The 15,076-nt window shown below is 32.9% G+C and overlaps 1 protein-coding gene across 2 annotated transcripts in view; it reads right to left on the bottom strand.

Annotated features, from left to right (window-relative positions):
- The window catches only part of LOC106867401 (SUMO-conjugating enzyme UBC9-A), a 31,082-nt gene that overhangs the window by 2,586 nt on the left and 13,420 nt on the right, over nucleotides 1–15,076 (bottom strand). The window contains exons 1-4 of one of the 2 annotated variants that reach the window (XM_014912263.2): nucleotides 10,662–10,818; nucleotides 5,650–5,723; nucleotides 1,946–2,029; nucleotides 980–1,052 (exon numbers count right to left, since the gene is read on the bottom strand). In XM_014912263.2, the coding sequence (XP_014767749.1) occupies nucleotides 980–1,052; nucleotides 1,946–2,029; nucleotides 5,650–5,715 (223 nt within the window). In that variant the 5' untranslated portion in view covers nucleotides 5,716–5,723; nucleotides 10,662–10,818. Of the gene's footprint in view, nucleotides 1–979; nucleotides 1,053–1,945; nucleotides 2,030–5,649; nucleotides 5,724–10,661; nucleotides 10,819–15,076 lie in introns of those variants that run through there. The other variant, XM_052977185.1, reaches the window with a different exon arrangement.

Here is a 15,076-nt window from a genome sequence, read left to right as displayed (position 1 = left end):
ATCCTTTTAAAAATCACCCTCCATCACTTAGATTAGTATTTATTCATTCTTTCTCTTTCTTTTTAACTAATCATGAATTATTTCAGCTTCAAGATATTGATGAAGTAATTGCTTATTCTTAGAATGATATTGTAGGGTAGGTGTGAGAGGTTGGATCAGGTCAATTTGAACATAAAACAAGAAGAATATTTGGGATGGACATGGCCAGTTAAAAGAATTCTGAACTTACCACAGCCATTGAATGCCACACATAGTACATTGGAGCAACAGATGGCACCCTGGGTCGGAATTTGAAAATCATCATATGTGTTAAAGCATTGAAGAGGGAAAATATCGCAGAAGCAGGTTCTTGAATACCAAAAAATCTAACAAATGGCCACTTTCCAAAGAACTGTACACTTCTAAAAACATTTAATCACTAAATAAATTCTTGACATCTTCAGTGAGGAAAAAATTAATTCAAGTATACAATCTTTATCCTTAAGAATTGAATAAACTGTCCAGCTTGTTTAACGCTTTAGCATTTAAACCAGCCATATCCAGCCAAAATATTCTACCTCTTTCATATTCAAACTGGCCAGATCCAATATCTCACTTAGCTAACAATGCCACAAAAATAAACAAAAGGCGGTGCTCCAGAATGGCTGCAATCAAATCATTGAAATCTTGAAGCTATGACATAATGCATAATTCAAAACTATGCATATAGATAGGCATTATATTTGACAGAATAATCTGAAAGATAATGGGTCAATCAGTAAAGCTGAGAGATATCGATATACCATAATCTAGTGCAAGCAATTGAAGCAGCATTAAATTAAAATAGCCATCTCTGTATCATAATGAAAGTACAATGTTGAAAGGGATACTCCTGTTTTGACCACAGTATTTGGCCTGTCAACAGTTTATGTGCATTAAGTGTGATACAGAAATGGTTATATTAATATTTCATTTTAAAAAATTCCAAGCAATTACTCACACTTTGGAGGAGAACTTGGATAGTCATCTTTAAAAAGCATTCTTAATTTGTAGACACCAGCTTCCCATGGAGTCTAGAAATGTAAAAAAATATTTTAAATATTACCATAAAAAAAATAAAAGCATGAATAAATTTCTAATACTAAATGAATTAATACATCAGAAACATTAAATATAAAGAAATACATATATTTTCTAAATTACTTGTTTCATTAGTCATAAACCTTTTGGATAAGTTTTAATCCCTCTTAGATGTTCCCAACTATTTCTGCCTTGTCATTTATAAATGAAATGTTTTCACAAGAAGAATTCAGTAAGTTTTGAAAAAGTTTGCAGAAACTTTTAAGATATTTTATACATAAACAATGTTTGTCTATCTGTTTCTCTGTGCTCTTGCTCGATAGGGCTGGGGTCATCCCAGAGGCATCATCATGCCTAGAGCTGATCAGGTCCACTAGCACTCCCCCATTGCTGGTGGTCCTATGCCAGCCCCTCTGCATCCTCCAATTTGATGTCAAACCTCTGGAGATCTTCCTTAATCACATCCAACCAACAGAATGTGGTAAAATAAAAATTACTTTTTTCATTTTATCATTTAGTTGATTCAAAATGTCATCTTTTCATCATTGTAGTTACTTACTGAGCACTTGATGCCTTTTGATTGACCCACTCAATAAAGACAAATTCTTTTGAGTTCAGTGCCCCACTTTTCATTTTATCTTTTGTTTTAAATTTGTCCTCATAAAAGAGATTACTTTGCTATACTAGGGATCCAAAGAGGGATTTTGAACTCAAAACACACAAAAGGCATTCAATCCAATGCTCTAAAATTCTGCTAATTCACCACCTTGGATTGGTACTTTATTTCAGTGAAATTTGAACACAGAATGCATAGAACCAGAACAAATACCTGAGAAGGCATCTGATCAAGCACTCTAACAACCCTGTAATGATAAAATATACTTACCGATTTTTTCCCAGGAATTGCACATTCCCAATTCATAAGATTGAGAGAGCCATCTGGATTCTTAATAGGTCTGGCAACAAAACCCTGAAATAAGTTAAAATAGGGTTTTATAAGTAAGAAAAAGACTATTAAATTTAATTTTTAAAAAATGAACAGAAAAATAATTGTTTGAAGTTAGTCAAATAATATTGATTTTTCTTCTTTTTTAATGAGGTAAATTATGTAAATTGGGTGAGTATAATGCTTTTACTGATTCCAACCCATGAGCTGGGATTATTGTTGAAGCATTGCCAATTTATCTTTTGTTTTGAAAGACAAAGAAAAGGTGATTACATATGGTATAAAAGGTTCAGTATGTAAAGCTTGGCAATGACAGGGTTGAGATAAGGAAAGATTTCATAAAATAGTGAGCAATAAAAGAATGGCTTGGGAAGCATATTTTTGTATGTAAACAACAGCAAACATAATTTATTAAGCAATTTCCTTCAAACTGTTCCTATTTTTAAAAAAATTTGTTTAATCCTGCATAATAATTACTTCTAACACAAAAAAAAAAAAGAACAAAATCACTTTTAAAAAATTAGAAATAAGAGGATTCTGTTTCACATAAAAAAAAACTATTCAAATATTTATCAAAATATACAACACTATTTAGTTTTCCTGTAATAGTTTAAAACAAACATAAATTCTGATTTAAAAATGAACAAATTTGTTGATCTATAACATCAAAATATTGACTATATTATGAGACACTTCTCACTAACTGGAAAAAATGATTTGCAAAACAAAAGGATTTGAACTCAGACTTGAAAGCTATCAACCCACCTGTCAATTATATGACGAATTAACTGCTTGTAATAGCGAGTTGTACTTCCTCAGTTAAAGAAGCTGAGTCACTGATAGTATCTTGATTTGAGATACATCAGTGTAAGACATTAATAGATAAATCTTCAGCTGAAAGACTGATAATCTACTGACACAAGATTTTGAATTTAAATGCATTAGAACAAAGACTAAGGATTTGAAGTAAAGTTATTTATCAATTCAACTTCTGCATAAATTTTTAAAAGTGTTATGCTAAATTATTTTTCCACCTTACAATGTTTATCACCAGTCGAAAGTTAAAATTAATTATAATTAGCCTCCTCATACATAATTAGGCAAAGAAATATGCATAGTTTGGTTAGTGGAATTCAAAGGTTATACATTCAAAGCTCACAAGATTCCATTCATTCTTGTTTTTAATCAACTTACATTTTACTCTTAACTCATGTTGAATGTTTAGTGTTAAATTGGTATCCAATGTAAAAAATGTAATCTCAGAGTAGTATGGAAATATATCAGAGTACAATAGAAAAAAAAAAAAACTGTGATATATACATTTCAGAAGCACAAGCATGGTCATGTGATGCAGTTCACTTTGCAGTGGGTGTAGGTGTTTTCCACCAACGCCTAGAGTTGTCCAAATCCTTCTCAGTGTAAATTGATACACGGAAAGTGTGTGTGTGTGTGTGTATATAGGAGAGCAATAAAAACCGATGAACTCGTTCTTTCAAACAAAACTACTTTGTGGTACTTCTATTTTGACAGTTTCAAACACTCCCTTGTCACACTCAGTGTAAATGCCATACAGTAAACTAGTCAGAAACTCAATCAACAATGCTATTATTAAATGAAATGCAATAAAAACAAAAAAAAATTTTTCATGGCATCTGGGAATATTAATAAAAATATAAACATTAATGCCTTATAAAGAAAAATAGTCAACACATCAAAATATAGAAACGCATAGCATGCACCAAACATACAAAACAGCAGAATTTTGATACCAATCAAATGTATATAAAATTCCTTCACAATACATGGAGAGACAAGACTTCAAGATGAAATAACATGTTTTAAATTGTGTTGTTCATTTTTATCAAAATGTGTCAGGCAGACACATTTGGTTGCTTCCCAACCACATGGTTCTGGGTTCAGTCCCACTGTGTGGCACCTTGGACAAGTGTATTCAGCTATAGCCTCAGCTCGACCAAAGCCTTGTGAGTGGATTTGGTAGACAGAAACTGAAAGAAGTCTGTCGTGTGTGTGTGACTATAATTCTTTTCAGCTTGCAATAACCTTAACTCATGGGATATACTCTTTTTACTGCAGAAGTACAGCCCCTATACCATACACACTTGCATTTGTAGCCAGTATAATTTCCAACTTTGGAGCAAAATGTGTCAGTGATAGGTCCGAAGTTAAAATAGTTTTAAACCTTCTGGCACTTATCCAACCAACACCATTTTGTATTCTTTTTCAACAGATCATTGACTGGAGCCTCACTCACTGATTTGATAATAGTTTACCAAACCCAAGAATGCCTGCAGCATAGTTACATTTTTTGGTGTGGGCATATTCTTTATCACTGTTGCCCTTGATGGATCTGGTTTTCTACCGTTTTTGCCAATTACTTCTCCTAAGTATTTGATTTTATTCAATAAGAACTCACATTTTTCCTCCATTAACTTGAACTCGTATTAGCTTATTTTCTCAAATACTCTTTTAATGCAGTCAAAGTGTTGTTCCTGTAATTCACCGTTTATTAAAATATCATCTAGATAGGTGAAAGTGAAATCTCAATCACTTAACATTGCATCAATTACTTACTGAAATATGGCAGGAGCCACTTTTACACCAAAGAGAAACGGCTTAAATTTAAATAAGCCACGGTGTGTTAATAAATGTGCACATTCTTCTTCTACTTGTATTTATAGATATGCTTCTGAGAGGTTTAATTTAGAGAAGAATTTCCTTCCAACCCAAGCCTTTATGGAAAACGGATGTTAAATGATGATGACAGTTGTGCGATTGTACAATTAATGTCCCACCTCCTCTTTATAACTATATACATAAATGTACTTATATTTGTTGTTGCTAAGCAAAGGGTATCCCTGAATGCATAAACTTCCTTGCTTGGAAATAAGTGAAGGTCAAACAACAGGAAGGGTATCTGGCCATAGAAAATCAGCCTCAACAAATTCTATCAGACCCATGTTTGCACACCCATAAATGTGTGTATATGAGTGTTGTTTGAATGTCTGTCATCACATTTCAAAGTTGTTTCAAATTTGCCAGTTCTTTTTATTTTCTCTTCAACCTGACCATTGCTCCTCTCCACCACCACTTGTTATCTCTGCCTTCTAAACATCTCTCATTAACCCCAACTTATTTACCCATCAAAATACACACACACTCTCTCTCTCTCTCTCTAACAAAGAATTCTCTGAAACAAACTCCTCTTCAGGGAATAAAATTTATTCCACTGTTTGAAATAGTGTTATTGCTTTTTGCTAGTGCAGATGACTAGTTTTCTCAGATTCTACTGTTTTACCAGCAGAAAAAGTTTTGTACCCATAAATTAATTTAACCAGTTAAACACTAATTATTCGCACGTTAAAATCCTTGTAGGACTGCCACATTCACTGGTTTTTCAAAATAATTACCAAGATGATTTTTATTTTACAAAGTTATGTTTGACTTTAAAAACCAATAACTATTTTAATCACCCTTCACTAAGAAACAAAATTTACAACATACAGTTACCAAAGATCTGTAATTGTATAAAATGGGTTGCTTTGCAGTCTTTCTAGATCTTGAACTCAGATAAGTAAATTTCAAAATATACAGTAGAGACACAAACAACAAATAAAACAGCTTACAAAAGGATGATCTTTTCTCCAAGCTTTTCTTTCTTCAGCTAAACGGCCCACAGCAATTCCAGACATAATCTCAACTGTAAAGAAATATAATGAAATTTTATTAGTATTTATGATAAATATTTACATCAATATTATTCAAAGATTTCATACAGAAATTAATTCAACAAAGTTTGCCAAAGAATGAGAAACAGGTTCTGACAGTTTAGACAAGGAGCTTCTTTAATAAACTTTTTCTTTCTTAGTAACACAGGCTATTTACTAGTTTCCTCCAAATATCTTTGTTTCATTTTTAAATATCTAACTAAATGTCTTATAACATGACTTAACTGATCATTTCATGACAGTTCAACAAGAATATAAAATCACATCTTGCTAAAATTCATGTTCTAATGATTTTGTTTTTTTTTGGTTTTTTTTTTGCTTAATTTTAATCCAAGGAGGAAGTTAATACAAGTTAATGATCAGTTTGAATTTTTGCAGACAGTTATCTAAATGGAGTATGTGGAAAGGGAAAAAGGAAATAAGGTATGTTATTGTCCCTACAGTATCGAGATGATAGAATTAAGATGAAACATGGATTTGGTGATACAGAACTTGTTAGTTCACCACAGTGTGCTACTGGTTGTGTGTTTGCTAATTGAAGATTTGCCAATCAGTTGAATGACTTTTCTTTTTAATTTAGATCTAGTTTTTGTTTCATTATGTTTGTACAGCAGTTTTGCTTTATACAAATGAACAGTACTCTGATACGGGGAAACATGCACACTACACAAAAACAGCTGTTCAGAACTGAAATAGAGTTTGGTTAAGAAAAGAAGGCCTAGCCTCTGAGATGCAGCAGATATATAAAACCAACAGAGGATCCTGTCTCCTTCAAATTACACCCTACAAAGACAGAATTGCAGACACTAACAATGATAACAAAAAAATAAGATAAAAGAATCAATTCAGGAAGTAAAAGCTCTTGATCATGTCATTTGCTTCAGAGTTTTAGATTGCCATCAGAAATTTCTCATCAATATTTCAGAATATGTAAGGCAGTGAGCTGGCAGAATCATTAGCACACCGGGCAAAACACTTAGCAGTATTTCGCCTGTAGCTACGTTGTAAGTTCAAATTCTGCTGAGGTCAACTTTGCCTTTTATCCTTTCGGGGTTGATAGATTAAGTACCAGTTGTGTACTGGGTCGGTCTAATCGACTGACTCCACTCACCAAAAATTTCAGGCCTTGTGCCTAGAGTAGAAAAGAATATTTCAGAATACGAATCTGGCAATAGCCCTCTATCTCAGAATTTCACTCTAACAATGAAACAACAGAAAATAGTTCATAAACCAAATTATGGAAATGGTAAAATAATCACAAAAAAGCAGATGTATTGTAAAACTAAGTTGGATAATATAGAGAGATTGTAATGCAGCTAAAGAAAGATTATAATTTAAACCAGAAATATCCAGCCCAAATATTCTACTTGTTTCATGTTCAAATTGACCAGATCCAGCTCGTTATACCTACCCTACAATGTCATTCTAAAAATAAACAACATCATCGAAATCATGAAGCTACAAGATAAAGCACCATTAATTCAAGACAATGTGAATAAATGTTATCATCTTATAGAGTAACCTGAATGATAAATGGTAATTAAGCAGAGAAAAAGTTTATTCATCCTTACTGAAATATTCTGAAGTGATATTTTATTTTCATCTAACTGAACAGTTCTTTATCTCGTTTCAATAATTTTAATATCGGACCTAACAGAAATATCAGCTAAAGGTGGAAATAGAATTCAAATAAATCCAGTATCAAATATTACCTAAAGTTCTACACCATAGATTGAAATAAATATTTAAAACAAGAGGTTGCCTAAAATCAAAAGATTTAAGACAAATATAGCAAAAAACTAATTATTAATTTTAAGCAGAATTAACTGATCAAAGTCTTCTTGGAAGTAGTTGTTACCTAAATGACAGTACTGAGGTGATTGCAGTTCGAGTATAGTCACTACTGTAACAAAGTTGCAACTGTGAAACTTAACGTATTTTCATTTTAAAATATTATTTCCAATAACATAATATATGAAGCAATCGTTGCTAAGAAGTTCTCTTCCAAAAATTTAACAAACACTTCCATTTGTCAATGCCAGATCAATACATCAGCTAATTTGTAAGCGAAAAACTTCAAAAAGTAAAACAATATATATAGGTGAGCAGAGAGGAAAGATATTTTTTTTAAGCAATCAAATCTAAAATTGAGGAAAAGACGAACTATCTTTATAAGACCATCATGTTCGAATACGAAAACAACTTAACTTATAGCTCAGTATCACGCTAAAAATAAATCATGTATATAAATCATTGATTCAGCGAATTTCCCGAAAACCGAAACCATATCGTCTTTTTGTTTTTTCTTTGTACTGGTCTGTACATTTCCACTGTGAATGAATTGTACGGACCTTTTATATATTTCATTAAAAACAACTTGGGGCATCAACCTTAAGATAAATTAAAATTGACGGTATCAGACTATGGCCAAGCTTGGGCACCACCTTGAATTTTAGTCGAACAAACCGATCCAAATACTTATTTTTTTAAAACCTGGTACTTATTCTATAGGCTTCTTTTGCCGATCCGCTTAGCTACGGGGCGTAAACACACCAACACCAGTCGTCAAGCGGTGTGGCGGAGACAAACACAAAAACACAGACACGCACACAACGGGCTTCTTTCGGTTTCAAATCCACTCAAGGCATTTGTCAACCCAAAGCTATAGAAGACGCTTACCCAAAGTGCCCCACAGTAAGATTGAACCCAGAACCTGTGCCTGGTTAATTTTTTATCTTTTGTTTTAAGTATTTTATCTTCGACCATGCTAGGGCACCGCCTTAAAGGGTTTAAATAAATAAATCAACACCAGTACTTGTATTTAAGCCTTGTAGGTATTCTACTGGTCTCTTTTGCCGTACCGCTAAGTTACGGGGGACGGAAACAAGCCAGTACTAGTTGTCAAGCGGCTGGAGGTGGGACAAATGCAAACATACACACACAAACGGCGGGCTTCTTTCAGTTTCTGTCTACCAAATCTATTCACAAAGCTTTGGTTGGACCGAGACTATAATGGAAAACATTTGTTCATGGTGCCCCCACAGAGAGATTGAACCCGAAACCACGTGGTTGGGAAGCAAGCTTTTTACCACCCAACCACATTTGCGCCCTATAGTAAATAGAATCATAAAACAGCAGACAAGCAAAGCTATCATAACATTTTATAGTAAATCTTCGTTACTTTAAAAATGTGTGGAGATAAAACGGTTACAAAAAGAAAAAGAAATTCATAAGTACGAGAAGTGCAAACAGAGGGTACCCCAGCCTTTTCTTGGGGGGTAGGGGGCACTTTGCTGAAAGAATTGAATATCGGTTCAAGAGTTAAGGCAGTGTTTTTTTTTTATATTCAGGGTCCATGAATATTCAAGGGGGAGCACACAAATTGCCATGTTTAATAAAGTTATGACAGTTCTTTAAAACCATCATAACTCGTTGGTGAAGAAAGCAGGGTAAAGTGGATGAAAACTATTTTCTTTTCCCATTAATAATTAGTGAAGTTGGGACTGATATTTGTCAGTCAAGACACCATTATTGTTTCTCAGTGGGGCAGTTCGTCTTAAGTTTCAAAATCGACTTGTATAGCAAATGCATGTATAACTGTAGTAAATTTACACCACCGAGGGAATTTAAACTCGAAAAGTTATAAAGAAATATTGGTAGAATAGATAGATATCCATGCGGTTCACCAAGGAAGTAATATTATTGTTTAACAACAAAACATTTGAAGAGTTTAATATGAATTTAAAAATTGGATAAATTTTTACTATGAGCACCAGGCTCGTTTGGAAAGTAAAATTTATATTTTTCCTGTGAATTCTAATCTTTTAAATGAATTTTACCATGAAAACTGCCAGAAATCACTATTAGACTACTTTCAAAGTAAACAAGTATAATTGTAAAAACTAACCAAAAATTATACAAAATATACATTTCATATATTTTAAATACGCAGTTTTTGGGTGATTTTTTTCTCCCCCATATATATACTTTATATTCCTTTCGACTATTATCTGAAAATGGTTTGATTTCGGGAAATCAAACGGCATTGGACAATTAATAACAACGTAATTGAAAGAAAAACGATAAGACATCTCTTTCAATGAATAACGAAAGTTTATTTTTTGTGTCCAGACTTTCTTGTATCTGAAAAATTGTGTAGTTATATTGGTGTGTAGAAGTTGAATCACTAAACAAGCATCAGAAGACATGTATTGTCAATTAATCATCCAGTTTTTTGTAGGTGTGCGCATTCTTTCAGGTGGCAAATGAATAACGATAGGCCCTCGAACAGAGACATTTAACCAGTTAAGTATTTAGATATGACTGTATCCCTAACACTTGTGAGTAGACTTACTAGAAATCGTGCATATTATTTACAAATCATTATACTGATGTTATAGATATCAATTATTGCTTTTATTATTCAATAATAGAGCAAAAAAGGTTTAATGTTATTTAGGTTATTTCGTCTGTTATAATTTCAATCTGTTACCTGATGAACAGATTTTGTATTTATCATAATTCAATAGTGTGCAAGCCAAAGAAACAGGACATTTAAACATTGTTATATATTTATATTAGAGACGCAAGTCTTGCGACGAAAGTGATGCTACAATAACAATAACCATACTTGAATCAGATAAGCGTTGTAAATATATATATATATATAAGCACAGGTAGATGTTTTAATCGGACATGAAGTTATAGTGTAATGTAAAATAAATAAATGGAGTTAGGTATTCATAGAAATTTCAAGAGGACTTCTAAAAAACGTAAAACGAAAGAAAAGAATGAGACTATTTTTTAAGTGAAAGACACTTATGACCATTTCGCGCAACAGTTATTCAATTAAAACAACAACAAATGAAAACGTAATCACTATAACAAGGTTACAAATTATATTTTCTTACCTGTATTTTTATCAAAATGGAGCGAAAGGTTAAAAGTCTTAATATGTATTAATAATAATAATGGTAAACTCCTAGCAAGTTAAGGAGCGGGAGGACTGAAGATTGATATAATGGCGTTACACCGCTGTTTAAGTTGCAATCACGTGTGCGAGATTTGGTATTCTACGAGAATTCATTTCCATACATGATTTAGAAATTTGAAATTCATTCAGAAGTTCATTCTTATTAAAGGAATATAGTTTTAATTTTTAAACTCAAAATACTAACAAATTTTTTATCTTTCTGTTTTTTTTTTGTTTTTTTTTTATTATTTATAATCATTTGGTAGATTCGTCAGAGCTTCGGACAAAATGCCTTTTTTTAATATTTACGTTTGAGTTCAAATCCCGCTGAGGTCAACTTTTTCTTTTTATCCTTCTGAGGTCGATAAAGGGAAGGGCGCGCATTCGCTTTCGAGTAGGATTTTCAACGCCAACCCTAGAACGTTTTTAACATGCCTTTTTTAAAAAATGGTCTTTGGATTTCAAAGTTTTGAACATCAGAGATTCAGAATCTCTTTTCAATTTACCAATGAAAAAAAAAAATTTTTTTTTGTATCTTGTAACAGAAATTGATTATTTACAAATGAAGTACTTTTGCTTATATATAAAAATATTTGGCACTGTATTAGCTGTCAGAATTGAAAGTAGAACTGACTAGCCGGAGCTATCTGTCTGTCTGTCTATCTCACTATCTCTCTATATATATCTATCTATCTATCACTCGTTCACCTCTGTTTGTGTCCGTAGAATTTATCAAATTAGAAAACGCAAATTTAATATAAAAATATATTTTCTGAAATTGCAAATTGTTTAAAATATAAAAATATAATTTTCAACAGAGAGAATTTATCAAAATAGAAAACAAATGAAGTTTGAAAATAATAGGATCGACCACTCACGACTAGCTAGCGCGACTGCGCGTTCGGGACCACTCTGCTTTAGTAGTACCCTTATACTCTGTGTGTTTTCGAACGCATGGATATAGGTGTCAAATTTGTTCCAATAACTTTCGAGTGATAGATAGATAGATAGAGAGAGAGACAGACAGACAGACAGATAGCTCGCTCCGGCCAGTCATGGTATTAGCTGTCAGTAGCCAAAGAATCAACTCAAACCAGCAGTAACGTTCCTTGTCAGATTTTTCTACTTTCACTTCTGACAGCTAATACCATGACAGTGCCAAATATTTCGTTTGCTTATGAAGTGTATGAGAATATTTTGTTGGCATTTGTAATTTTAATTTTGATTGAAACTATAAAGCAAGAACATTTTAAATTTTCAGAAAGTGAAATTACTAATCGTTTCAAATGCAAACAATTTAAATCTATATCAATATCTATCTATAGGCATAGGCATGGCTCTGTAAGAAACTTCCTTCTCAATCACATGGCTCCGGGTTCAGTCCCACTGTGTGGAACCTTGGGCAAATGACTTCTACTATAGCCTTGGCCTAACCAAAGCCTTGTGAGTGGATTTGGTAGATAACAGGTTTCTTTCAGTCTGCCATGTGTGTGTGAGTGTGTGTCTCCCACCACCGTATGACAACCAGTGTTGGTGTGTTTATGTCCCGTAACTTAGCAATTTGGCAAAATAAACCAATAGAATAACTACCAGGCTTAAGATAAAAAGAAAAGTACTGGGGTCGATTCATTTGACTAAAAATTCTTTGAAAGAGGTGGCCGCATGCCTTAATGACTAAAACAAGTAAAAGACAAAAGATGTGTGTGTGCTTAGCAGCATTTACCTTTCAGAGTCAATAAAATAAGTATCAGTTGAGCACTGGGGTCATTCTAATTGACTTTCCCCTTCTCTGAACTTGCTGACTTTGTGTCAAAATTTGAAATCAATATCTATCTACATGTATGTATGTATGTATGTATGCATACATAGTAATATTTCACTTAGGCATAGCGACACAAATAGCCTAATGTTAAAAATTCAATATACATATACTTCAGAATAAAGTGTTTCTTAATTACAGAGTGTAATATGGAAGTAGATAAATGACAAAAGGAAACGGTGGTGCACAAGCACTGCATCTTATAGCAGAAGCAGCTGTAAGCTGAAGTTCATGACATAATTTCCTGTTCCTTTGTAATTTATTTAAGTTTATATATATATATATATATATATATATATATATATATATACATATATACGAGGGGAAGTCAAAAATTATCTGAACTTTCGCCATAACGTATCTTCTGTGCATGCATGCTTATAGTTGGTACTATTGTGGTCACATGATTGAAGTCTGAGCCTGATTACGCCATTTTTCTTTCTGGCTTTACAGTGTAAGCATGGCTGCTCCACTATCCATGTGCACCAAAGAAGAACAAAGAGCAGTGATCTGATTTCTCTGGTTGGAAGGTGTGTCAGGTGCTGAAATTCATCATAGGCTTTTAGCACAATATGGGGACAGTACACTACTGTGTAAAAGTGTGTATGAGCAGATTGAGAAGTTGAAAAGTAGCTGGACAAGCGTAATGCATGTAGAGGGAGCAGGATGCCCATCATCCACCACCACTGACAAGAAAATTCAGCATGCTCAAGAGATGGTAATGGTGAACTGGCAAGTTATCGTCGATGAGGTAGATTGTTCTCTGCAAATTAGTCATGGTTTTACCAATCAGATCATCCACAATGAGCTCAGCTTCCATAAAGTCTGTACAAGATGGGTGCCAAGAGAGCTTATTGCAGAGCAGAAGCGTAAACATCTTGAGGTCTACCAACATTTACTCAGTCGCTACAATGAGGGCAAAGAAGTTTTGAGCAGAATAGTCACAGGAGATCAATTGATCCATTGCTGAACCTATTCATGAAATCTTTTCATTTATACCCTCGCTTTCAGTGCGTGTTTTCGTGATACTTAAGTTAGTTTTGCACCATTTGGCGTCTTCTTTCAGCGTGCGGTTTGGCCTGTTGTAAGACTTGCTTTTTGCCTTTAATATGGTTTTATAAATCTATATATATATATACATAAATGCAAGTTGTCTGTTTGTGTCAAGTTGCCATGAAACTTTACAAACACGTGAAAGTAACATCCAGTTTGTTACTAGGTTTATTGATGTTTAATAAAAATCTATAATTGGATGGCTAGGGCCCCTAGAAGCAGTCCACATATATAACCAATATATTTTCCTTTTACAGTCAAGGGAAATAACCCATTCCTTTTTAATTTGATCACCATAAACTCTACCAAGATCAAAGTTAATGCTTAAGGGATGGAAATTGACAATAGGTGGATTGTGCCCTACAACCCATTGCTGCCTAAAACATTGCAAGCCCATGTTAATGTTAAGTCATGCAACTCTATAAAAAATATTAAATATGAATGTAAATAGGTTAATAAGGGCTCAGATATGGTAGTTTTGGGACTTGAATAGGAGGGTATTCAATTAGTGGTTAAATTAGTCTCATTAAGGAATAAGAGAAAATAAACATTAAGGGATAGTATCATCTAATGAATTACTGGTTTAATACCTAATATTTTTTTGTGAATAATAATATTTATAAAACCATAGGTTTATATATAAATCATGGTTTATAATCATTCAAAAAAAAAGTAAGAAAAATGGAGATATAACATTTAATAAAAAAATATTACCTTCAAAAATCAAACATGCTCCCTTACAGCAGTTTCAATTAGGCCGAATTGAAACAGCTGTAAGGGAGCATGTTTGGGTTTTTGCAGATAATAAATTTTTGTTCAATGTTATATCTCCATTTTCTTACTTTCTTTTAAATATATATCAGTCCAGGCAAAGTACCTCATAAGCTTTCTGTTAGCACACCAAGCTAACAATATTATTTAGATTAGTAAAGAACTCCAAACATTCTATGGCAGGGTCTGGGGTTATAGTTCATCACTATTCTATATTGTAAATCTGTAGTAGTGTTCCAGTCAAACTGGTTTTTCCACAAAGATATATACAAGAAATGGCTCTAACAAAAGTAGCATTAATTTTTTAGGTCATTCAACTTTTCTCACTGATCAAAATACCAATAGAAAAACCTATCAGTAACAAATCTATAATGACTACTGGAAACAGCTGTATGTCAAACTTACTCCAATAGAGGAAAAATATTTGATGACATTATTTATACTTTACCTTATACACATGTAAATATATACATTACACACACACACACACATATATATATATATATATATTATATATATATATATGCTGGACCACTGAAATCTACAAGTGTTTTTTCATTCTCTGTTTATTTTCTCTTATTCCTTTCTGTTGAAGAGGATAGACTTGAAGCGTAAAAGACTTTTTCATTTTCCCAAGCGTCATACTAATACACTTGCTTGTTGTTCATACACCTGTCTTTGTCTTTTGTTTTTCTATAAATTTCAACTAT

Source organism: Octopus bimaculoides, chromosome 2, assembly GCF_001194135.2.
Source record: "Octopus bimaculoides isolate UCB-OBI-ISO-001 chromosome 2, ASM119413v2, whole genome shotgun sequence".
Taxonomy (NCBI): domain Eukaryota; kingdom Metazoa; phylum Mollusca; class Cephalopoda; order Octopoda; family Octopodidae; genus Octopus; species Octopus bimaculoides.
This window is presented reverse-complemented; position numbering and strand designations above follow the sequence as displayed.